General features: G+C 37.8%; 1 protein-coding gene across 1 annotated transcript in view; it reads right to left on the bottom strand.

Annotated features, from left to right (window-relative positions):
• LOC6049897 (scoloptoxin SSD14) overlaps window positions 1-23,975 on the bottom strand; it is a 49,407-nt gene that overhangs the window by 19,318 nt on the left and 6,114 nt on the right. Inside the window, 9 exon segments of the mRNA XM_001866542.2 lie at window positions 7,045-7,189; window positions 19,826-20,072; window positions 20,131-20,331; window positions 20,390-20,462; window positions 20,523-20,568; window positions 21,376-21,471; window positions 21,579-21,637; window positions 21,708-21,782; window positions 21,859-21,920. Coding sequence (XP_001866577.2) covers window positions 7,045-7,189; window positions 19,826-20,072; window positions 20,131-20,331; window positions 20,390-20,462; window positions 20,523-20,568; window positions 21,376-21,471; window positions 21,579-21,637; window positions 21,708-21,782; window positions 21,859-21,871 — 955 coding nt within the window. The 5' untranslated portion in view covers window positions 21,872-21,920.

The raw sequence follows: 23,975 nt of genomic DNA, 5'->3' as shown, positions 1-23,975 counted from the left end.
ATGAGCTCAACACTTTGACGGGTGATTGGTGCGGTGGAAGTGGGGACGCGAAGTCGTGATTATTCAGGTTAATTTTTTTGGTGTGCTTTTGTGTCGCTGTTCGTATGGGATGAGTGATTGTGCTAATCGAAAAATAGCATCATTGGTGCGGTGGAAGTGGGGACGCGAAGTCGTGATTATTCAGGTTAATTTTTTGGTGTGCTTTTGTGTCGCTGTTCGTATGGGATGAGTGATTGTGCTAATCGAAAAATAGCATCATTGGTGCGGTGGAAGTGGGGACGCGATGTCGTGATTATTCAGGTTAATTTTTTGGTGTGCTTTTGTGTCGCTGTTCGTTTGGGATGAGTGATTGTGCTAATCGAATAATAGCATCATTGGTGCGCTGGAAGTGGGGACGCGAAGTCGTGATTATTCAGGTTAATTTTTTGGTGTGCTTTTGTGTCGCTGTTCGATTGGGATGAGTGATTGTGCTAATCGAAAAATAGCATCATTGGTGCGGTGGAAGTGGGGACGCGAAGTCGTGATTATTCAGGTTAATTTTTTTGGTGTGCTTTTGTGTCGCTGTTCGTATGGGATGAGTGATTGTGCTAATCGAAAAATAGCATCATTGGTGCGGTGGAAGTGGGGACGCGAAGTCGTGATTATTCAGGTTAATTTTTTGGTGTGCTTTTGTGTCGCTGTTCGTATGGGATGAGTGATTGTGCTAATCGAAAAATAGCATCATTGGTGCGGTGGAAGTGGGGACGCGAAGTCGTGATTATTCAGGTTAATTTTTTGGTGTGCTTTTGTGTCGCTGTTCGTATGGGATGAGTGATTGTGCTAATCGAATAATAGCATCATTGGTGCGGTGGAAGTGGGGACGCGAAGTCGTGATTATTCAGGTTAATTTTTTGGTGTGCTTTTGTGTCGCTGTTCGTATGGGATGAGTGATTGTGCTAATCGAAAAATAGCATCATTGGTGCGGTGGAAGTGGGGACGCGAAGTCGTGATTATTCAGGTTAATTTTTTGGTGTGCTTTTGTGTCGCTGTTCGTATGGGATGAGTGATTGTGCTAATCGAAAAATAGCATCATTGGTGCGGTGGAAGTGGGGACGCGAAGTCGTGATTATTCAGGTTAATTTTTTGGTGTGCTTTTGTGTCGCTGTTCGTTTGGGATGAGTGATTGTGCTAATCGAATAATAGCATCATTGGTGCGCTGGAAGTGGGGACGCGAAGTCGTGATTATTCAGGTTAATTTTTTGGTATGCTTTTGTGTCGCTGTTCGATTGGGATGAGTGATTGTGCTAATCGAAAAATAGCATCATTGGTGCGGTGGAAGTGGGGACGCGAAGTCGTGATTATTCAGGTTAATTTTTTTGGTGTGCTTATGTGTCGCTGTTCGTTTGGGATGAGTGATTGTGCTAATCGAAAAATAGCATCATTGGTGCGCTGGAAGTGGGGACGCGAAGTCGTGATTATTCAGGTTAATTTTTTGGTGTGCTTATGTGTCGCTGTTCGTATATTATCGTGTGAGCAGCAGCGCCGAGAAGATGGATTTTTGTGGCGTTCTTTTTGTGCTGTATTCGTGATCGTGTTCATATCATGCAAAGATGGATTTTTGTGGCGTTCTTTTTGTGCTGTATTCGTGATCGTGTTCATATCATGCATGCGGTGAGGGGGGTCAATGTGCTAATGAATATTATTGCGCGTCAGTGTCGTGTGAGCAGCAGCGCCGGAAAGATGGATTTTTGTGGCGTTCTTTTTGTGCTGTATTCGTGATCGTGTTCATATCATGCAAAGATGGATTTTTGTGGCGTTCTTTTTGTGCTGTATTCGTGATCGTGTTCATATCATGCATACGGTGAGGGGGGTCATTGTGCTAATGAATATTATTGCGCGTCAGTGTCGTGTGAGCAGCAGCGCCGGAAAGATGGATTTTTGTGGCGTTCTTTTTGTGCTGTATTCGTGATCGTGTTCATATCATGCAAAGATGGATTTTTGTGGCGTTCTTTTTGTGCTGTATTCGTGATCGTGTTCATATCATGCATACGGTGAGGGGAGTCATTGTGCTAATGAATATTATTGCGCGTCATTATCGTGTGAGCAGCAGCGCCGGGAAGATGGATTTTTGTGGCGTTTTTTTTTGTGCTGTGTACGTGATCGTGTTCATGTCGAATTATGTGGAAGGTGCGAAGCCGCGTTTTAGGATTCTTGTGTCTTTGTTGTTTTATTTGTGTTTCCATCTGGAGTATTAGTTTTAAAATTATTTTCATTTTTTACAGCTTCCTGGAATTTTTTTAAATCAAATGTTTACATGTAAATTTGTCTACTCACTATATGATTTATTTAAATGTTCATATTATTCCTTATCCTATTCCTTTCCTGTAATATACCACCTCCTCATACCATATATGATCAAATTGCTTAAATTAACGAAACTTTCTAAAACAGCATGGAAACCATCTGGAGCATTTATGTTTTAAATAACTGTTTTTTTTTTACAGCTTCCTGGAATCATCTTGATTGTATTTATTATATTTATTTTATTTACTATATTTATTATATTTATTATTTATCATTATTACAAAACTATATGCTTATTAGATAATACACTACAGACTCACATTTACACTTACAAACATTCAAATCATTAAATACATTACGCACTCAACCATTTTCATCGGCCCGATGAAATTCCCCTAACCCCCATTCCAAACCTCCCAAAAATATTCCGTTCACTTTTAAAAGTCGCATGGGTTCCCTGCACTTTTGCCACTAGTGAACAACAAAAACATCCCCTCCCAAATCCCCACGGGACTGTATGGGCGTAGCCTTGGAGCACAGTGTGGAAATTTACGTTCTTAGATATTCTTGGTTGTACCGGGCAGCAATCAAATTGTCTAAGAATATTGAATTGACCATTGTGGCACCCCCTACAGCGTGGTGCAGACCCGTTATGCTATGCTATGAGCTCAACACTTTGACGGGTTCAAGTACGCTTATGTACGCCGACGATCTTAAACTCTACCAAACTGTCAAATCTCACGTCGACTGCCTCGCTCTACAAGCAGATGTTGACACCTTGCTGCACTGGTGCGACCGGAACGGGATGACACTGGTGCGACCGGAACGTGATGACGCAAAGAAGTGTAAGGTTCTGTCATTCAGCCGTTCGAGGAACCCAATAATCTCGGACTACAGCATGAATGGACAACAACTAGATCGTGTGGAAAACTTTAAGTACCTAGGAGTAGTTGTTGACAGTAAGTTGATGTTCAAGCAGCACATCGCCCTAACGACAGCCAAAGCTTTTGCCATTTTGGGCTTCCTGAAAAGGAGTACTAAGCACTTCGACGATCCTTACTCGCTAAAATTGCTGTTTTGCTCGTTAGTAAGAAGTGTTTTGGAGTACGCAGTCGTTGTATGGGCCCCGTTCCACGAAACTCAAATCGCCAGAATCGAAAGAGTACAGCGGGCTTTCGTACGGTACGCCTTCCGGAAACTTCGACGTTCTTAGGGACAACATTGACTGTAGCAGCATCCGTGAACTGGTCCATTTCTACGTTCCAGCACGTCAAGGACTCGGGAACAACCCACCACTGCTTAGTGTCCCGCGGCACCGAACGGTTTATGGACATCACAACCCGTTAGATGTTTGTTTGAGAAAGTTTAATGACGTTCATTCATGTTTTGATTTTATTGTGTCTAAAAATGTGTTTAAATCTAGAATTAGTTCATAGTTTTTTTTAAGAAAGTAGCCTGTGCATCATATTGATGGAGGTGTCGACAAATAAATAAATATTTCCAAAGGACCCTTTTGAAATGTTAGTCTTGACTTAAAATTTATAAAATATTGTTTTCGAAAAGATGTTTCATATTTTAACATTGTAAATCGGACTATGAGTTGCTGACATATCGACATTAGAAAATGGTGGGTTCATAAAAAAAAATGATGGTAATATTCATCAGGAAATGGTGACAGATTGTGTGGCGAAAAAAATGATTAATTTTACCCCAAAAAATATGAATATTCATCAGTTTTTGATGAATATTCATCAGGTTCATATTTTTACACATTTTTATGTAATATTACTCAAAAAAGAGGTAATATTCAACCTACCAAATTTTCAACATTCCAAAATTCAACTTTTTTTTCTGTGTTGTTTGGGTGAGACTTATGACACAGAGTAATCCAGAGGGAGCACTGGCATTTAATGTATGGTTGCGTTACGCGGTACATCGTGGTAAATCATGGCTTTCTACACAGCCTTGGTGGTAAATCCCCCCTTCAGGAAAACTTACTCTGTGCTTATGGTATGTCCGATTAAAGAGCCGTTGCGGCACTGACTGCGGCACTCGTCGGTGCCAGTTTTGGGTCAATCAAACGTCATTTGTAAGTGTGCGTGGAACTCGCATGAAAAAATATCGAGTGCGGCACCAGAGTTTCAGTTCCAAGATGGCGGCGAAGCTCGTGTGGTACTAGCGCTAGTTTCTTCAAAGAAACACTTTTACAGCTCTGAGTGCGGCGCTCAGTGTGGAACTAGCCATCAAACGAACGTACCACAAGTAAACATATCCACAATATCTCAGCAACTAAGGGTCGTATCAACAAAGTTCAAAAAGTAAAATATAGAAAATTTTCTCAGCCTAGTTCTCAGCTTTTCAAAAATATTTTTTCAAAGTGGACAAACATGGGCACCAATTATAAAAAATTAATAACTGCGACTTTTTTCAAAAAAATTACATAAAAATGGCTATTACTTGGAAACAGCGCACTTAATCAAAATTTCACTAAAGTACTTTTTCATTGCAAATTCGAAAAATAAAGTTGAAAATTTTTTGCGACAAATATTTCGATTTTTTTTTTAAATATTGATTCAAAATTCAAGAATCTCCAGCCCAACGCGCTAACGATCCTGCTGTTTTTGGCATGTTTCCGGAAGTTCAGCAAAAACAGTTTTCTCAATTTTTTATCATTTTATTTATTTATTCTTTCATATTTGTATTTGTTGAATGATCTACGCACTACTTCATTCGTCGGTGAAGTATCCCATCAATCCCTTTCCCCCTCCAAATCCGGATATCTTGGAGGTCGTCTAAGTTCTTAGGCATCTCTATAGGGTATCCAATCATCAAATCCCTCCCCACCTCCCCAGTTGATCGTGAGGAGTCGATCAAAAGGACAAATGAGTGGTGATGTGTCATTCGGCACACTCCTGACGCATTTATTTTCCTTATCGGTGCCAACCTAGCTATTGCGAGCTTTATGCTCGGCTAGAGTACGGTCAACCAAGCTAAGCTAAGCTAAGCTAAAAATATTGATTCAAAATTCATAACTCGGTCAAAGATTATTTGCCCGTTCTGGAAATTTCTGAAAAGTTGGCATTTGATGTCCCCTAAAACATATCAGAAAATGAAAAATCAAAAATAGTGTTTTTTTTTGCAAATCAAGTGTTAGTGACAAAAAGTGAAATTAAAAATCACCAATTTTTTTTACCGTGTATAATTTTTTTCACTTCAGTCTTTTCCGAAGACACCAAATCGATCAAAAAGTTCTCTCAAAAGATACAGATTTTTGAATTTTCACATATCATTTTTGTATGGACAGCTGCCAAATTTGTATGAAAAATTATATGAACGAACTAATGATGCAAAATGGCTTCTTTGGACACACCAAAGGCACCAAAAAAGTTTCAGCCAGATTAAAAAATACAAAAAGCTTTGACCAAATGAAAAAAAAGCCATTCAATGTTTAAAAAGTTGTTAAAATTCCGTACAAATCCGTATTATGCGAAAAATTCCCTACGAAAATTCCGGCCTGTTAGAAATCCGCCAAGAGGGTATTGTAAGGAAAAAATCCGTACAGTTGGTAGAGGAGAAAATTGTGACGTCAGAAATGAACTCAAGTCACTCAAAGTTCATTTTGTGAGTGACTTTAACAGTTTGGCCTAGTTTGACAGATACCTCGTCCCCAGGTTTTATGTGGGAGAGAAAAGGAGGCGAATACTTTATGGAAATCATACCTGTCAAAATTCCTAGCCTCAAAATTTTGTCGCGAGTTGCTTTTCTCCTCTTATAGAACTTTCTGTCAGCGATCATTTGACAAAACGATATTTGATCGCTAACACACAACGCCTATCATGACCGTGATTGCTTGGCGACGGTCGATGAACGTAAACACGAAGACGAAACGAACGAAAAATGAGCACAACTCAAGCAGCCGCCCGAACGAGACAACGTGCTCTTTCTCTTTCTCTCGTTTTTGTCTCTCTCTTCCTAATGTATGCTGCGTGGTGACAGAAATCATATGATTGCTATCATTGGAGAGATGATCGGAATCTCGGTAGAATGTCAAACGACCGCTCTCTATGCGATTTTTCTCCTGGAGGAAAGTCAATGATTGTGTGAGTGACTTTGCGTAGCACTCATTCCTTTGTGTGTGAAACGAACGAAAGTAGAATGTAAAAATCAGGTTGTCGTTGTGAAGACGATTGGAGTGTTCTGTCAGCTATCACAAACAAAGTCGAAATTTCTCAAGCCCTGGTTCGGACCCTGCGGATGTTGCTGAAACAGCCTACGCCAAAATCAATCACTGTAAAAAATGCTGCTGCAGCAGTGACGCTTACAGCCAAAAATTCCTTTGCAAACTCAAAGCAAAGAACAAAAAATGTGCGGATTCAAGTAAGAGGGGAACCAAAAAAGCAGTACACAACCGATTATACCTGAGCCAAGCAGCTACAGCAGTGAAAGCAACAACAGTGAACCTGACCTATGTGCAATGTAAACAAATGAAATTGACGAAGCAGTCAACGATGGATTCGAGACCATGCTTTCTAAGCACACTCGCAAAACCGGACGCGGATGACGAATTAGCAACAAAACGAAGAGAGATGACTGCAAAAGACACAGATGAGGAAGATGAAGATGTCAAAAGCAAAGTATTATAAGAAAAATTGTTGTGAGATAACTTCTAGAACCCTGGATGAAGAGGACGAAGTTAAACTAGAACATAAAAAAACAATAATAATAAAAGTAAAACTTGTTACGAACCGAAAACAAACTAACCAAGAACTGAAATATGAGCTGTTCCGTGGCTGTCCTTTATGTAAAACTGCCCGCCATAATCTTGAGGGCCATCTTTTGTACTGTTTTCATCAATCGTAAGTCTTATGTTCTCTGCATATTCCGAGGAAGTGAGATTCTTCACAAGCTGTTGAAGTAGTACGAAAAATTGTAAAAACTTTTGTAACATATGAGGAGTTCTCTCAGATTTCGGTCATTCAATTTGTTTTTGAATTTTTTAATCCGACTGAAACTTTTTGGTGCCTTCGGTATGCCCGAAGAAGCAATTTTGCATCATTAGTTTGTCCATATAATTTTCCATAAAAATTTGGCAGCTGTCCATACAAAAATGATGCATGAAAATTCAAAAATCTGTATCTTTTGAAGGAATTTTGTGATCGATTTGGTGTCTTCGGCAAAGTTGTTGGTATGGATACGGACTACACTGGAAAAAAATAATACAAGGTAAAAAAAATAACTTTTTGTCACTTAAGCTTGATTTGCAAAAAACACTATTTTTTTCATATGTTTTAGAGGACATCAAATGCCAACTTTTCAAAATTTCCAGGTTATGCAAAAAATCTTTGACCGAGTTATAAATTTTTGAATCAATACTGATTTAAAAAAATCAAAATATTGGTCGCAAACATTTTTCAACTTCCGATCTTTTCGAAAAAAATATTTTCGAAATTTTTAAACCAAGACTAACATTTCAAAAGGGCCAAACATTCAATATTACGCCCTTTTAAAATGTTAGTCTTGGTTTAAAAAAAATTGAAAATATTTTATTAGTTGCTGAGATATCGATATCAGAAAATGGTGGGTTGTTTGGGTGAGACTTAGAAAACATCAATTTTCCTGTGTTTAATCACTTGCATGGCAATATCTCAACAATATTCAGAAAAGCAAAATATAGAGAGTTTTCTCAGCTTTTCAAAAATATTTTTTTCAAAATTGGGCAAACATGTGCACTAATTAAAAAAAAAAATGAAAAACTGCGACTATTTTCAAAAAAGTTACCTAAACATGCACAGCAAATAAAGTAGTAATCGAGCTGCGTGTAAAAGGCCTGGGTGTAAAATAAATTTTGCATTTTTTTATGAAATTCTGTGTAATGTTACACCCTGAAATATGTAGCCCATCAGTATTAGAGAGCCTGGAGCTTATTGGAGAACGGACATCTCAAACCAAAAGTACCAATCGAAGCACGAGAACTGTCAAACGGAGGTACCAATCGAACAAAATCCTTTGTCTTATGCTCGATTGGTACCTCCATTTGACAGTTCTCGTGCTTCGATTGGTACTTTTGGTTTGAGATGTCCGTTCTCTAATAAGATCCAGGCTCTCTAATCAGTATGGAATACCTACTTGACCGAAATGTCAAACTCATATATACGTTTATCCTTTCCATTCTTCATCGGTCTGATGGCCGAGTGGGCTTAGGCGCCAGTCCTTACTGTTGGTGCTGGGTTTGCATCCCGTCGGTTGCAACTTTTTTTATGTGTTTACAAAAATTTTACATGCAGTGTGTAATATTAAGTGTCTGTTTTGACGAAGGTGATGTGCATGCTTTTGCATGCGATTTTACCATCGGTTTTTTTGCTGTGTGGCTTTAAATTGAAAATGGTGCACATTATCAAAATTTCACTAAAGTACTTTTTGATTGCAAATTTGATTTTACATCGAAAAATCAAGATGAAAAATGTTTGCGACTAATATTTCGATTTTTTGAAAAAATCAGTATTGATTTAAAAATTTATAACTAGGACAAAGATTGTTTGCTCAACCTGGAAATTTCTGAAAAGTTGGCATTTGATGTCCTCTAAAACATATCAAAAAATAAAAAAATAAAAATAGTTTTTTTTGCAAATCAAGTTTTAGTGACAAAAAGTTAAATAAAAAATCACCAACATTTTATTTACCGTGTATCAGTTTTTCCAACGCAGTCCGTATACATACATTCAACTTTGCCGAAGATACCAAATCGATCAAAAAATTCTCTCAAAAGAAACAGATTTTTTAATTTTCATACATTATTGTTGTATGGACAAGTGCAAAATTTCTATGGAAAATTATATGGACAAACTAATGATGCAAATGGCTTCTTTGGGCATACCAATGGCACCAAAAAAGTTTGAGTCGGATTAAAAAATAAAAAAATTAGAACTGAAGAAAAAAGACCAATTTCGTAGAGAATTGCTCATATATGTTGTTGCATTTAAATGATTTTTAAAAGAGCTATATTGAGCAATTCCAGCTCAAATCGGGAATTTCTCTAGTATTTCTGTACCCGACCCTCTCCGATTTCAATGAAACTTTGTAAACATGTTATCATATAGGTTTATTTAAGCCATTTTTGTGTATATGGAACCAGTTGCAATCGAAAATGACATTTGAGAAGGGCTTAAGTTATTTAAATATTTTTGTATTTCGTAATTTAAAAATTACTGTATCTCGAAGCCGTTGCATCGTATCAAAAAGTGATCAAAGACAAACTTGTAGGAAATAGAATCCTAGAGCCATATGTTAGTGTTTATGTACAACGATAAGAAACACGCTTAAAAACCATTTTTGCAATTCCGTCGTGAAACTACTTACTTTTCCTGTCATTCTTGAACGACGCAATAGCCTACTTTTCTGTACCAAAAATAACAGAATCGAATAGCAACACTTTTCAGCACTTGTTTCGAAAAGTAACACTTTTCAACATTTTTTTATTTAAACGATTTATTGACAAAATACATGAAAATTTGACATAAAATTTCACTTAGTGTGTGTTTTTTGGAATTGCAAAAAATGTTGTATGGAACTCGTTGCAAAACTTGATTTTTTCAGCACTCTTCGTATTTATCCAACTCGGTGAACCTCGTTGAATAAATGTACGACTCGTGCTGAAAAAATCCTCTTTTTGCAACTTGTTGCATAAACTACTATTCTAATCACTTTTTTTTTATTTCAGCGCAAAAAAATACACGAGACAACATTCAGAAAAAGCTGTCGAGAAGGGCATAACGGTCATTTGGCATAATGGCCATTTGGCATAATGGTCATTTGGCATAATGATATTAAATTTTCAAAATTATTTCAATTCCATAGACTGGGATCAATCGGCACTACAGTTTGAATGAGGACAGCTGTTTTAAGTATATTTTATAGCTTGACATTTAGAAAACGATGCACTTTTTTGAATGTTACAGAATTTACAACACCACCGCTGTAAATTTTAACTTTTTCTTAAAGCTCTTCTGGCCACGGTGCTCAAACTACCGTTGTTAATTACGGATGCTGGCCGATACAGTGAAACACGCAGGATAACGAAAACACAAGACTTTTATTCGTCACAAAAATACAAAACAAATATCACTGCACCACCAAGTCCAGTCGGTGGACGAGGGTGCGAGGAGTGCGAAGTGATCGCAACGACGGTCTAATTGTTCTGATTCTGCTGCTGTACAAGACCAAGATCGATGCGAATTAGCGGAGAAAGGCTCGGACAGGCAAACTATTGTCTTTGCCTAATCCGACGTCGATCAGCTGGTTGAGTCCAGCAGCAGAAATCCAGACACTGCACTATGGATGCAGGTCATGTATTTGGTGGACAAAATGGTGGGAAGCAGTTCAATGAGTTTTGAACATACTCCCCACCGAATTCGTAAGAATTCCAAAACTGCATGGAATGCAAATTTTGGACACCAATTGTAAGACGCTGGACCTTCCCCGCCTTGACCTGGCAGGAATGTTTCTTCGTCGTCGATCTTGATGTTCTCGTGCAGGTCGTCATACACACGTGTGCGGTGTGCCACGTGGACCTTTTGATGGCTTGTTTCAGCGGGAAGCCCTCCCCGCCATGTCACGTGCGCCGAAGTGCCACGTGGATGGTGATCTTGAGCGGGACTTCCCCGCCGTGATGGTCGGCTCCTTCTGTCCTGGACTTGCTGCTCCATTTTGTCCTTGGTTGTGCGGGACTGGAACTGGCGGATGACCGGAAGGCTGCCGAATACCACTCCCTCGTCGATTTCCTCCAGCATGTCCACCGAATCGGCCTTCGGCGGTCTGAAAGAGCGGCTTGGTGAGGACGTGGTAGATCGATCCGCTTTGTACGTGGTGCGCACCTGGACCTAGCACAAAGGCGGTTACTAGCGTCCACGTCTGCGCGAACAAAATGGCGATTCCAGGTACAGGTGTCTTCTTGGTGGTTGGCGTCGTGCACGGAACGAGCGCTCCGTAGTCAGACGCGACGTAACGGGCGTATCCGTGACCAGAACTTCACTTGCACTGCACTCGCTCACCCGTTTTGCTGATCGCTGAGAATCGCACCTTCAGCTGCCGGAATCCTTGGCGCGGATTGCAGCTGGCCAACGATCTTGGCACGTCGTCGGCGATGGTGGTTCTTTGCGCGTTCCCTCGTCAGCAAAATGGTGCAAACTCCATTGCAGCTCCACAGACTGGTCGTGATGATGATGGCTTGGGCTGCTTCACCTTCTGGCACCGGAACGTTGGCATCCGGCTCGAAGGACCAAAATGTTAATTACGGATGCTGGCCGATACAGTGAAACACGCAGGATAACGAAAACACAAGACTTTTATTCGTCACAAAAATACAAAACAAATATCACTGCACCACCAAGTCCAGTCGGTGGACGAGGGTGCGAGGAGTGCGGAGTGATCGCAACGACGGTCTAATTGTTCTGATTCTGCTGCTGTACAAGACCAACTGATCGATGCGAATTAGCGGAGAAAGGCTCGGACAGGCAAACTATTGTCTTTGCCTAATCCGACGTCGATCAGCTGGTTGAGTCCAGCAGCAGAAATCCAGACACTGCACTATGGATGCAGGTCATGTATTTGGTGGACAAAATGGTGGGAAGCAGTTCAATGAGTTTTGAACAACCGTTATTATGAAAAAAAAAAAAATGCAATCCAAGATTTTGGGGTCTATTGATTCCTTACACCATAGGGAACCTCTGTGCAAAAAATAAAAACATTCGCTGATGTAGTTTTCGAGATACAGCCCTTTTTTTTGTTACATCCGATTTTCAATAAGAAAACCAAAACAATCTGTACAATTTTATCATTTCAAAGAAAATGCAATTTGAAATAATGATGTTTTTTGCCTCATATGACTGTCAAGTATCTCTGGGCAAAGTTTCAGAAGGTTTTCTGATGTAGTTCTTGAGATACAGCCATTTTAAAATGTTATTTCCGACTTTTTCAAAGAAAATCAATAAAATCAATACAATTTCAGCACTTTAAAGAATATGCAATTCGTGAAAATTATGCCATTTGCATCTGATGACTGTTGAGTATATGCGATACAGCCATTTTAAAATGTTATTTCCGACTGTAAACTATCGGCTCTGAACAAATAAATTTGTCATGAATTCGATATATTGAAAAAATATATTTTAAAATGGCTGTATCTCGAGAACTACATCAGCAAACATTATAAAATTTTGCCCAGAAAAACTTGACAGTCATTTGAAGCAAAAAACATCATCATCTCGAAATGCATACCGTCAGTGGGGGTGACTATGGGTCAAAAAACGATACACCTCTCGTATTTTTTTAATAGCAAAAACAATTTAAATAACATCGAAAATCTTTCAACGTAGATTTGTTCTTAGATAGTTTACTAACATTTTCCCAAAATATGGTGGATTTTGATGAACACTACCTTAAATGCCAATTGTTTGAAAATTGACCCAATCTCACCCCTTAGAGGGGGTGACATTGGGTCAAATTAAACTAAAATGATGCTCAAATACAACGATATGCTAAAAACAAGTCATCCAACAGTGTTTCTTGTTCGAGGGAATCGTATTGACACGCTACAATGTTTGAAGTGGAGATTTTCAAACATTTGGGTAGTTTTCGAGCAATTCTAACAAAAATATTAGAAAAATGATTTTCGAGAGGTCATTTTTGGCCAAAAACGTACCTCAACTTTAGACAGCTGCCAAAATAATAGAACTTGTTCTTGGAACGAGATTTTTTCAGCGAATTCATCTTAAGATGTCCCCTACACTTAGAAGATTTATATTTCCCATACTTTCTCGTTGGGAACAGATGGGAATCGAACCCAGGACCATTCGCTTAGAAAGCGAACACCGTCAGCCACGGCAGCTCCCTATAATTGAACTTTGAATACGAACAAAAAAAAACGCATGGAACTAGGTGGGATTCGAGCTCACATTTTTGGATTGGTAGTCAGATACTCTAACCACTCGGCCACCGAAAGGTTGAGTGAATTAATCCGTAGTGGTGAAATAATGTCACAAGGTCATTAACTATATAATACAACAATCCCTTTCCCAACGATTCCTCTACACACCACACACCATATTCTATAAATAACTCGAAGTGGTTGGTACGGTATGTCCCCACTTCTTCTTCTTCCCCTGATGATTCCATGAAATGTGGGTTCCGTTCATAGAATCTGTCTCTTGCGGTTAATGCAACGCAGTAGGCCGGGCCGCTTTAGTGAGTGTAATACTTCGGGGTTTCTCGAAAGTACTGCAATCATTAATAGTTAATGACAAGAAGGAACTTGAGGCGTAATCTAACCATAAGTTCTTCCCGGATGCTTTCTTCGGACTGGCTGCGCTTGTGTTCGATTAGATTAGATTAGATTAGAAAAATGCTGATAAATTCGATAATATTTTGGGTATTTTAGAAAGCATTTGAAGAGATTTCAAATACATTTGTTAACCGTAAAACGTTCTGTACCAATTTTAGCTTAAACATATAATTGTCTCAAAAAAAGAAAATTTTTGAAGACACATTATAATCTTATAATCTTAAACACAAGTGTATCGCCTTCTACAATTTATGATCGATTTAAAAAAATAATAAGGCCATAGAAATTTTAACTGCATTCTAACAAATGTTGAAATTATGTTCTTAAATTCTTAAATTCTTAAATTCTTAAATTCTTAAATTCTTAAATTCTTAAATTCTTAAATTCTTAAATTCTTAAATTCTTAAATTCTTAAATTCTTAAATTCTTAAATTCTTAAATTCTTAAATTCTTAAATTCTTAAATTCTTAAATTCTTAAATTCTTAAATTCTTAAATTCTTAAATTCTTAAATTCTTAAATTCTTAAATTCTTAAATTCTTAAATTCTTAAATTCTTAAATTCTTAAATTCTTAAATTCTTAAATTCTTAAATTCTTAAATTCTTAAATTCTTAAATTCTTAAATTCTTAAATTCTTAAATTCTTAAATTCTTAAATTCTTAAATTCTTAAATTCTTAAATTCTTAAATTCTTAAATTATTTTGAATATAGTGTATCTCTTATTTTTTCTTAATTGCCGATTTTTTGGATTTTTTTAATGTGTATTTGTATTTCTGAAGTTCTAAATTTTTGCTTTTTACTTTTGTTCATATTTTTTGAATATTTGTATTGTTAAATTTCTAAATATCTGATTATTTTTATTATTGACTGTTATTTCTGGAAAATAAGTGTTAAGTAATTAGAAGGAATTCACCTTCCAAACATATAAAAAGTTCCCCCAATTAACATTCTCAATCACGTTTTAATAAATTATCTTTTAAAAAATGGTTTCCGGATGAAAAAAATCTGTGATACGAATACGATTCGTTATATTCAAATTAGTAAAAATCGTGGTATACAAGAAACTTAAACATCTAATCGCCACTCTTGCCTATCGATTTCGGAAAACAACCGTGCCCCCCTACATTTTGGACTAGTCGGCGCCACTGGTTGGAATCGATTCTCCAGACAATTTAACATGAAAGTCTCCATATTGACTATTGTCCTCAGTCCAATCCTTATGAAGGTATAGCGGTTTTAAAATGAAAAAGTTCAAAAAACAGAGGTATTCCCCATTTAATGTCCATTGACAGCCCAAGCTTATATCTGTGAGCCCATACATCCAATTTAAATGCTGTCAGAGACAAACTTATGAGAAATCGGACGAGCTTTTCGGTAAAAATATTTACGAGACCGAAAAATCAAGTCTGTCATAAAAGAAATGGCCTTGAAATGACCAAACCCCTGCTTACCAAAAACATATTTTTAAAGCCGCTGCACAGTGTTCGGAATGGCAAATTAAGTGGAATAAATTGATAACTCCTTTATTTGACGTCCTAGCGAAATGGTGTCTTCGGAAGAGTTGTTGTACTTGATAAGGGCTATCTTTTGAAGTTATTGACATACAGGGTGACGACCTTCCAGGGTGTCAACCAAAACTAACTTTGTTGGATGACGTTGTAGGGCTTTGATGTCTTGGGCAAAGTTGTAGAGAGAAAATTTCATGAAAGTTTGTCGAAAGCGCCAAATTTGTAGCTCTTAATCTACTCGAGATATACGCCATTTTGCAAAATGGTCCAAAAGCACTTTTTTGGTGATAACTCAAAATGTTAGCATTTTAGCGGCCTACTATGTTCTGGAGAGGTGATTATGAAATAAAATTACACATCTTTGCCGAAGACAGCAAAATGTTTTGAGCCTTTATTGAGGAGTTATAACAATTTTTAGGTGATTTTGAGCCTAATTTCAAGTTGCTATGTTTTCAAAATGGCGCATTTTGGTGCAAAACCGAACAATGCACCTGAAAGTACTCACTTTCAACTACATTTCCTGAAAATATCTCCGTGTCTATCGGTGTCTATTTTTAGATAACTCAATTTTAGTTAGACTGTTTTTAATCAATTTATTTATAATTTTTAAGCGGAATCTTATTGAAAACGTGGTAATAATCGGTAAATTGAAGGGTAAATTGATCGATTATTATGGAAAATACATTATTTATGCTTTAATTATGACACACATTCTAAAATTATGAATGAAAACATATATAGCCCAAAAATAATGCAGATTAAAATTTTAAGTAATTGTTCGTATTTGAAATTAAGTATTTCTTTTTATACTTGGTCAATTCAGAAAGGTTGTCGTATTTTTTCATAGACATAGTTTTTTTCCATAATAATCGATCAATTTACCCTTCAATTTACCGATTATTACCACGTTTTCAATAAGATTCCGCTTAAAAATTATAAATAAATTGTTTAAAAACAGTCAAACTAAAATTGAGTTATCTAAAAATAGACACCGATAGACACGGAGATATTTTCAGGAAATGTAGTTGAAAGTGAGTACTTTCAGGTGCATTGTTCGGTTTTGCACCAAAATGCGCCATTTTGAAAACATAGCAACTTGAAAATAGGCTCAAAATCACCTAAAAATTGTTATAACTCCTCAAAAAAGGCTCAAAACATTTTGCTGTCTTCGGCAAAGATGTGTAATTTTATTTCATAAACAACTCTTTAGAACATAGTAGGCCGCTAAAATGCTAACATTTTGAGTTATCACCAAAAAAGTGCTTTTTTGGACCATTTTTGCAAAAATGGCGTATATCTCGAGTAGATTAAGAGCTACAAATTTGGCGCCTTCGACAAACTTTCATGAAATTTTCTCCTCTACAACTTTGCCGAAGACACCAAAGCCCTACAACGTCATCCAACAAAGTTAGTTTTTGGTTGACACCCTGGAAGGTCGTCACCCTGTATGTCAATAACTTCAAAAGATAGCCCTTATCAAGTACAACAACTCTTCCGAAGACACCATTTCGCTAGGACGTCAAATAAAGGAGTTATCAATTTATTCCACTTAATTTTGCCATTCCGAACACTGTGCGCTGTATCTTCACAAGAATTCGACTTTGAACCACAGACAACAGACGTAGCGGCTAGAACAAAATATTTTGAAAATCGTGTGTAAAAACATGGCTGCCGCATCCTGCTAATCTACTAGCGCCATCTGTTAGCCTATTGCCACTCTCTAAAGCAGCCATGATGGTTTTCTGAGAAGGTGTGTTTGAAAATGCATCACCCAAAAATGTTTAAAAATATATTATTTAAATTTTTCGAGAAAAGAAATAAAAAGGTAAAGATTGTGTTTTTATGCTATAGTAAATCTACTTTAATTATCAATTAACACGATTTACGAGCACATGGATTTTTTCATTTAATTATCAATATTAAAAATAGTCTAATCTGATGGTTTTTTGAGGCTGTCAAATTTTTGCTGGTTGTGTTTATAAACAAAACCAACAGAGGTGAGCGAAAATAAGGAGGAGACCCGGTGGAAATCGGGAGGATGGGCAAGCGTTTCTTGGAGGATAAAAGATCCGGAACCAGAAACGAAACAATCCGGAACTGTCGAAGAAGGAAAAACAGCAAGGTATAACACGGTAAAGTCTGGATGTCATCGGCGCCGTCAGCAAGAGCTATTATCACGGCCAACCCCGTAAACCTTTTGGCCCCAAACGACCGCATTCCGAAGATTATCTCCGGAACCGACAAACCAGCTACCACGATCATTTCAACGCTCACCTCCAAGGCATCAACATCTTCAACGCCCTCGAAACCCACCCCACCTTCAAGTGACGCCACTTCCGGCGAACCCTCGTCGCCATACCAAAGGCCTGAATCTTGAATGTTCTCCCCGGCGCGTCAGATTCCCCCACCGGATTTCTAGTGTAAGCGATCCTCAAACACCAGAACCAGAACAAACGATTACAAACGTTGAAAACCAACAAAATGAAAGTAGGCGGAAAGCGATATTTTGACAGCGGGCAATGTGTCAGGGCAAAGCGACTGCAGCGCCACAAACGGATTGCCACAACTAAAAAATCTGTAACAATGATTTACACAAGGGAAGAATCGAGCCCAAACGTCTGTTGTCTGTGTTTGAACATTGATCAATATGGAGACTTTCATGTAAAATTGTCTGGAGAATCAATTCCCACTATCGTTTATGAAAATTTCAGACCACTTTTAAACACTATTTTAGTAAAGGATTTTTGCATCTTTTGTGAGTCTTTTTCTAACATCTTAGGCTATTGCAAATTTGCCCAGACACGGAATTTTCTGGCAGAATTTGTTCTACTAGAATCCTGCTAGAATGATTCTAGTAGGCCTGTCAGAACTCTGTAAGAATTTTGCTAGAATATTCTGACAGAGCGAAATCTGCTAGAATTTTGTAAGAATTATGGAAGAACATTCTGGCAGCGCAAAATCTGTCGAAAATGACGTCTTTTTCGCCGAACCACATTGTGACCGCCATCTTGTCTGGTAAATTGTATTAAAAAGAGTTGCCACCGGAAGAAAATTTAGCTTCGGCGCCGTTCCGTTGGTCGCCTGGCCACCCAGAATATGGTAAGCAAAGTATTAATAGATTGGTTACTTGTAAGTTATTCTAATTCCTCGATTTCGATTCCACAGGCGCACACAAACCTGGAAGGCTCGACCAACTTTAAGAAAACCAAGAACCACATGGCCCACGGGCGGGCAGCTTCAAAGCAAGCACCATCAATTCCGGCGGCCGCTAATTGGACATCGTCTTAGACGGCACTTTTCCCGGATCCCGATTTCCTACCAAGAGCACCGGGTTCGGTTCGTGACTCGGAATCGCGGACATTCTACGTATATGGGTCGAAGAGAATGTTTAATTTAATATTAAGAGACTTAAGTATAAGTTAAAAGTGAGTGTACAATAAATTGATGTAGATTCTTTTGTGCTGTTTATTTAAATTGAATATTTCTAAAATGATTGGTTATTACCAAAATTATCTGCCATTTGCTTCTAACAAAATTCTAGCAGGATTCTAGCAGGTTTCCTTGCCGTCACATTCTAGCAAAATTCTTACAGAATTCTAGCAGGGGCCTGTCAGAATAGTTCTAGCAAAATTCTAGCAGGATTCTAACAAAACCGGTTGACTTCGCCGGCTCCTGCTAGAACCGGTTATTGCATTTGAGCTAGAATTCTCAAAGAATTCTTGAGAAAATCTAGCAGGATGATGGCAGCTTTCTAGTAAGAACATTTTCGCTCTGTTAGATTTCTGTAAGAATCCTGTGAGAACGCCGTGACTGGGTGGCACCTACATAATTCGACGCACAACCAGAAAATATTGTCGCCGCGACACTAAACCGAATTGAGCAAGTTTAACTCTCGCGACGATTTTCTGTCGCGAAATATCTGTCAAGCATGTTTAGGTGATTTTGAATCAGTGTTTGCTTTTTTGTTTTGACGGCTTTGGATGATGAGAAAAACGTGGCTGATCTTTTCTGATCTGCCAAGGAAATGGAACGCTTTAGATTAAATTATTGTTTAAAATTTAGTTTTTTAGTTCTACTACCACTAGAACTGTTTCATTTGGGGTAATTTATGAAGTTCAGTCAGTTTCCAGCTTCAGAAAAAGACGCAGAATGGAAAAAGTCTCGCTGATTACGGGTGTATTTCCGTCTTAATAAAACAAAAATAAGTGGCCTCATTGTCGAGGGACCTCAATCCGGTCCGTTGTGTCCTCTCACCGGGAGAATTTTGTTGATGTTGCGGGATGTTGCGGGTGCCGATTGAATAAGCTCTATAGGGTCAAAATGGAAAGACCTAGTAGGGTGGTACAAATCCGGACTTTTTTAGGGCTACCCCCTGAAATCAATGATTGACCCATCACTAGGCTCCATCTTAAATGTAATTTTCGAGTGCAACCTACTCCATATACACAATAATGGCTTATAAATGCCTATCGAAAATTAAAAGTGCAACATGGGGTTAAACTTTCTGTCAAGCTTCTGTGAAGTTTACCATGACAGTTGCGGAAATTTAACTCCATGTTACCAGCTCACATCTATCTTTTTAATTTCTCGATATGATAACATGTCTAAATTGGAAATTGGAGAGAGTCGGTTACAAAAGTACCAGAAAAATCCCGATTTGAGCTGGAATTGCTCTATTGGAAAAGGAACAGTTACTTACATCATCAATATTTACATATTTAGGATCGCCTATTTGAGTTCGTTTCCCATATGTATGTTTAAAAGCTTCAATTATTCGGTGATAAGTAAGAATTGTTGAGTTTACTGAAGAAATATCTTCAGGCTTGAAATTATAATTCTTCAAAATGTTCACTATATAGCTAACTAAAATGCCAGACGCTGGTGGTGGAATCACATACATGATATCTCCATTTATATCAATTGGAATGGAATCGTTCCATCGTACCCTTAAAGTAAAAATGAACATTATAAATGGAAGATGACAAACGTTAGCTTTATGCATACTCGTATTCCTCTAAATCGTGTTTAGTTATAATACTGCCCATATCTTTTAGGTCACTTGCAAACATTTCAGCCAGTTTCCCTTTATACAAAGAGTCACCACCTTGTTCCGCAATGATCTCGAGTGTTCGACAAAGCTTATCTGGCTTTATGATTGTTCCTGGCTTGTAGAATTCATTGGAATGTTCGTCAACATACATTTGACTAAAATATTTGAAAAACGTATAGCTGTACTACCTATCGAATTCCATAATATACTAACCGTAGTTGTTTGTCCATTTTGACTTTTGAGTTTGTGTGCAATGAATCATACATATGTTTAGACATTTCAAACCCTAGAATAAGAAACTGAACATGAAATGAAGGTTTCTAGTTGAAACTCTTTTGTAGCGCACCATTTTTACAGATATCGATTGTTGGCTGAATAATTTCATTCCATTTCTGTAATATACAAGAAATATTAACTTTATGAAAAAAAAAACTGTTATCGAAACCGTCGAAAATTTAAAGGCACCGTAATCTGGGGTGAATTGGGATTATAGTTTGAATAGTAATAGTAATTTTAAAGAACATAAACGCATTGAACTGAAAGCCCTTGATCCGATATAACCGATACAAAGAAAGTTGTCCGCACTCTGGTAAGAAATCAAGGGTTGGCATGTGACAATTTTCTCAGTAATGGAAATATCACCAGTCGGCCTGGGTTCGATCCTAGAAGGTCCCGGTGGCAAATTTTGAGACGAGATTTGTCTGATCACGCCTTCCGTCGGACGCGGAAGTAAATGTTGACCGCGGTCTAACCTAGAGGTTATGTTAGGTCGTTAGCTCAGTCCAGGTGTAGGAGTCGTCTCCCTGGGTCCTGCCTCGGTGGAGTCGCTGGTAGGCAGTTGGACTAACAATCCAAAGGTCGTCAGTTCGAATCCGGGGTGGATGGAACTTAGGTGAAATAAGAGGTTTGCAATTGCCTCAACAATCAAGCCTTCGGACACCTAGTTTCGAGTAGGAATCTTGCAATCGAGAACGCCAAGGCAGTGCTGTAGAGCGAATAATTTGATTTTGATTTTTTGGAAATACCACCGGAACCAGTTAAACAATTTAAAAAGATACAAAATCATGGTTAAAACAGCTGCCACACCTTTCCCGATTTTCGCCAGTTGAGGCGAGGGTAGTTATGAAAAAATGAAAAATGTGTCGCGAAGCGCATGGCAGCTCAGAATTTTACAAAGTATTTTATAAAGCTTTACATACCAATTTTCCAAACCTTTTATGAGCTTCCCAATAGCCTTTGAGCTCTCCAGGTGTGGCAATCGATAAAGGACCTTCATTAGTTGTTGTCGGATCATGCTTGATTTAAAAAAATAAATTTGGTTGATACAAAATTATAAAACAAATACATTTGCTACTTGTTTTTGAATTTTTAAACACTTATTTATCATCTTATGATAACATACCAAATGCATATCTCTTGTTGAAGCCTTGGCCGATATTTCACGCGCATCTAAAGTGTATGCTACACATACAATGAAAACGTATCAAAATGATAGAATAACAGATATGAGTATGTGTAATTGTATGTTTACCTTTCCCCTCCTGTTTGATATACAAATTCATAATGAAACCACCGCCAATCCCCATAGATTGCATGTTAGAAAGGCCTTTATAAAACAATACATACAATTATCGAAAATTATTATTTTTTATTATGAGATGAATAAGAAGACGAAATTATACCTGAGCAAAACATTGTGGCAAGAGTGGCATCAACGATCGATCCATTTTTTTCGAAAATATACCTATAAAAGAAGACAAAACACATTATGTGATTTTTTTGCCTGTTATGGACCTCCTTTTCCTATAGTGGACCCGGGTCCATAATCCGATTGTGGACCCGGGTCCACTGTAGGCAAACTGTTATTTTTCAATTCAATTCAATTCGGTTTTATTTGTGAATAATCAAGTTACAATGAGTTCATTTAGGTACATAACAGAGTTTTGGTGTTCCTTTCAGCTGTGTTTTACATCATAATTCAATCGAAAAATTATTACTTTTAACTATGGAATAGACAAGAGTAAGAAAAAGTTTTCAAAAAACTTACAGAAAGTGCAATGTGAAAAGGATAGATAAAGAGAAAGCTTAAAACTAGATCACAGACAAAAAATAATCAATTATAGATGTGCTTGATCATCAGCTCCCCGAGGGCCAGAAATTGCTCTGCCTTGTTACGGCAGCTCCAAAACCGCGTCATCATCTCCCCCGCGAGAGCAAAGAACTCCGGCAGGGTGAAGAGATCTTCCCGGTGACTCCTTGCTGGGCCGCATCGCCGCTACCGGCAGCGACCACGCTGGCAAATCACCGCCCCCATCCAGGAGGAATCGCTGGGTTGTCCACTGGAACCGTACGCTGCCCAATTGCAGGAACGGCTGCGCTCGTACTTCGCTGAGGAGAGTGGGACGCTGCTGCTTTCTTCTTCCTCTTTTCCTGATCCTCGAGGTAAGACTTGCGCGCGACGCATCCGCGATAATTGCCGGTATGGTTGCCGTCATAGTTCGCGCACTTTACGCACGGCTTGGTTTGTTCTGCGTTTTCCCCCAAGTCCGCCTTTCGTGGCAGTGCGCACGCCTCCGAGAGGTGTGACTCACCGCACTTCACGCAGCGGGGCCGGAGGTTGCAGTTCCGCGAGCCGTGGCCGAATTTCTGGCAACGGTAGCATTGCGCTACGTCCGTCGGGTTCTTGGTGTAAAACCGTCTATGGCCAAAGAAGCTATTTTGTGTCATTGGTTCACCCATACAAGTCTCCATACAATTTTGGCAGCTGTCCATACAAAAATGGTACGTAAATATTCAAACAGCTGTAACACTTGAGTGAATTTTCTGATCAATTTGGTGACTTTGGCAAAGTTGTAGGTATTGTTGAGGACTATTGAAAGAAATAGGCAAACGGAAAAAAATTCCGATTTTTTTTATTATTATTTTTTTTCACAAAAACTCAATTTCCCAAAATACGTCTTTTTTGATTTTCGAGATTTTTTGATATGTTTTATGGGACAAAAATCAGCAACTTTGAAATATGGTCAAAAAATCTGCCGCCAAGTTATAATTTTTGAAAAAATAGTGATTTTTGAAAAAAAAAACGAAATTCCATACAAAACAAAAATTTACCGAAAGTTAGATTTTTGCGAAATATTTGCAGTTTTTCGATTTTTTAAAATAGTAACCATGAGTGACCATTTCTAAAAATATTTTTTTGAAAAGACAGAAAATTTTCTATGAAATTGTCTAAGAGACATTGAAAATTGGACCTCTGGTTGCTGAGATACAGCGACTTAAAATAAAAGGAACAGAAAAATTGAAGTTTTCTAAGTCTCACCAAAAAAACCCACCATTTTCTAATGTCGATATCTCAGCAACTACTAGTCCGATTTTCAATGTTAAAACATGAAACATTCGTAAAAATATTCGATCTTTTCGAAAAAAATTTTTTTTTCGAATTTTGTGAACTAACTAACTTTTCAAATGGACCAAACATTCAATATTACGTCCTTTTCAAATGATAGGCTTGATTCAAAAAATTTGAAAATATTTGTTACGTTTTTTTAACGTTGAAAATCGGACCATTATTTGCTAAGATCGACATTAGAAAATGGTGGGATTTTTGGGTGAGACTTAAAAAACTTAAATTTTTCTGTTTCTTTTAGTTTAAGCCTTTCTGAATTTTTCAAAAAAAAAAATATTTTTAGAAATTGTCACTCATGGTCACTATTTTTAAAAATCGCAAAACTGCAAATATTTCGTTAAATCTAAATTTCGGTGGCTATATCTTGAAAACGGAGCCTTTTTAATTGAAAAT

Source organism: Culex quinquefasciatus, chromosome 1 (assembly GCF_015732765.1).
Source record: "Culex quinquefasciatus strain JHB chromosome 1, VPISU_Cqui_1.0_pri_paternal, whole genome shotgun sequence".
NCBI lineage: Eukaryota > Metazoa > Arthropoda > Insecta > Diptera > Culicidae > Culex > Culex quinquefasciatus.
The sequence above is the reverse complement of the archived record's forward strand: the minus strand, read 5'-3'. Positions and strand labels throughout refer to the sequence as shown.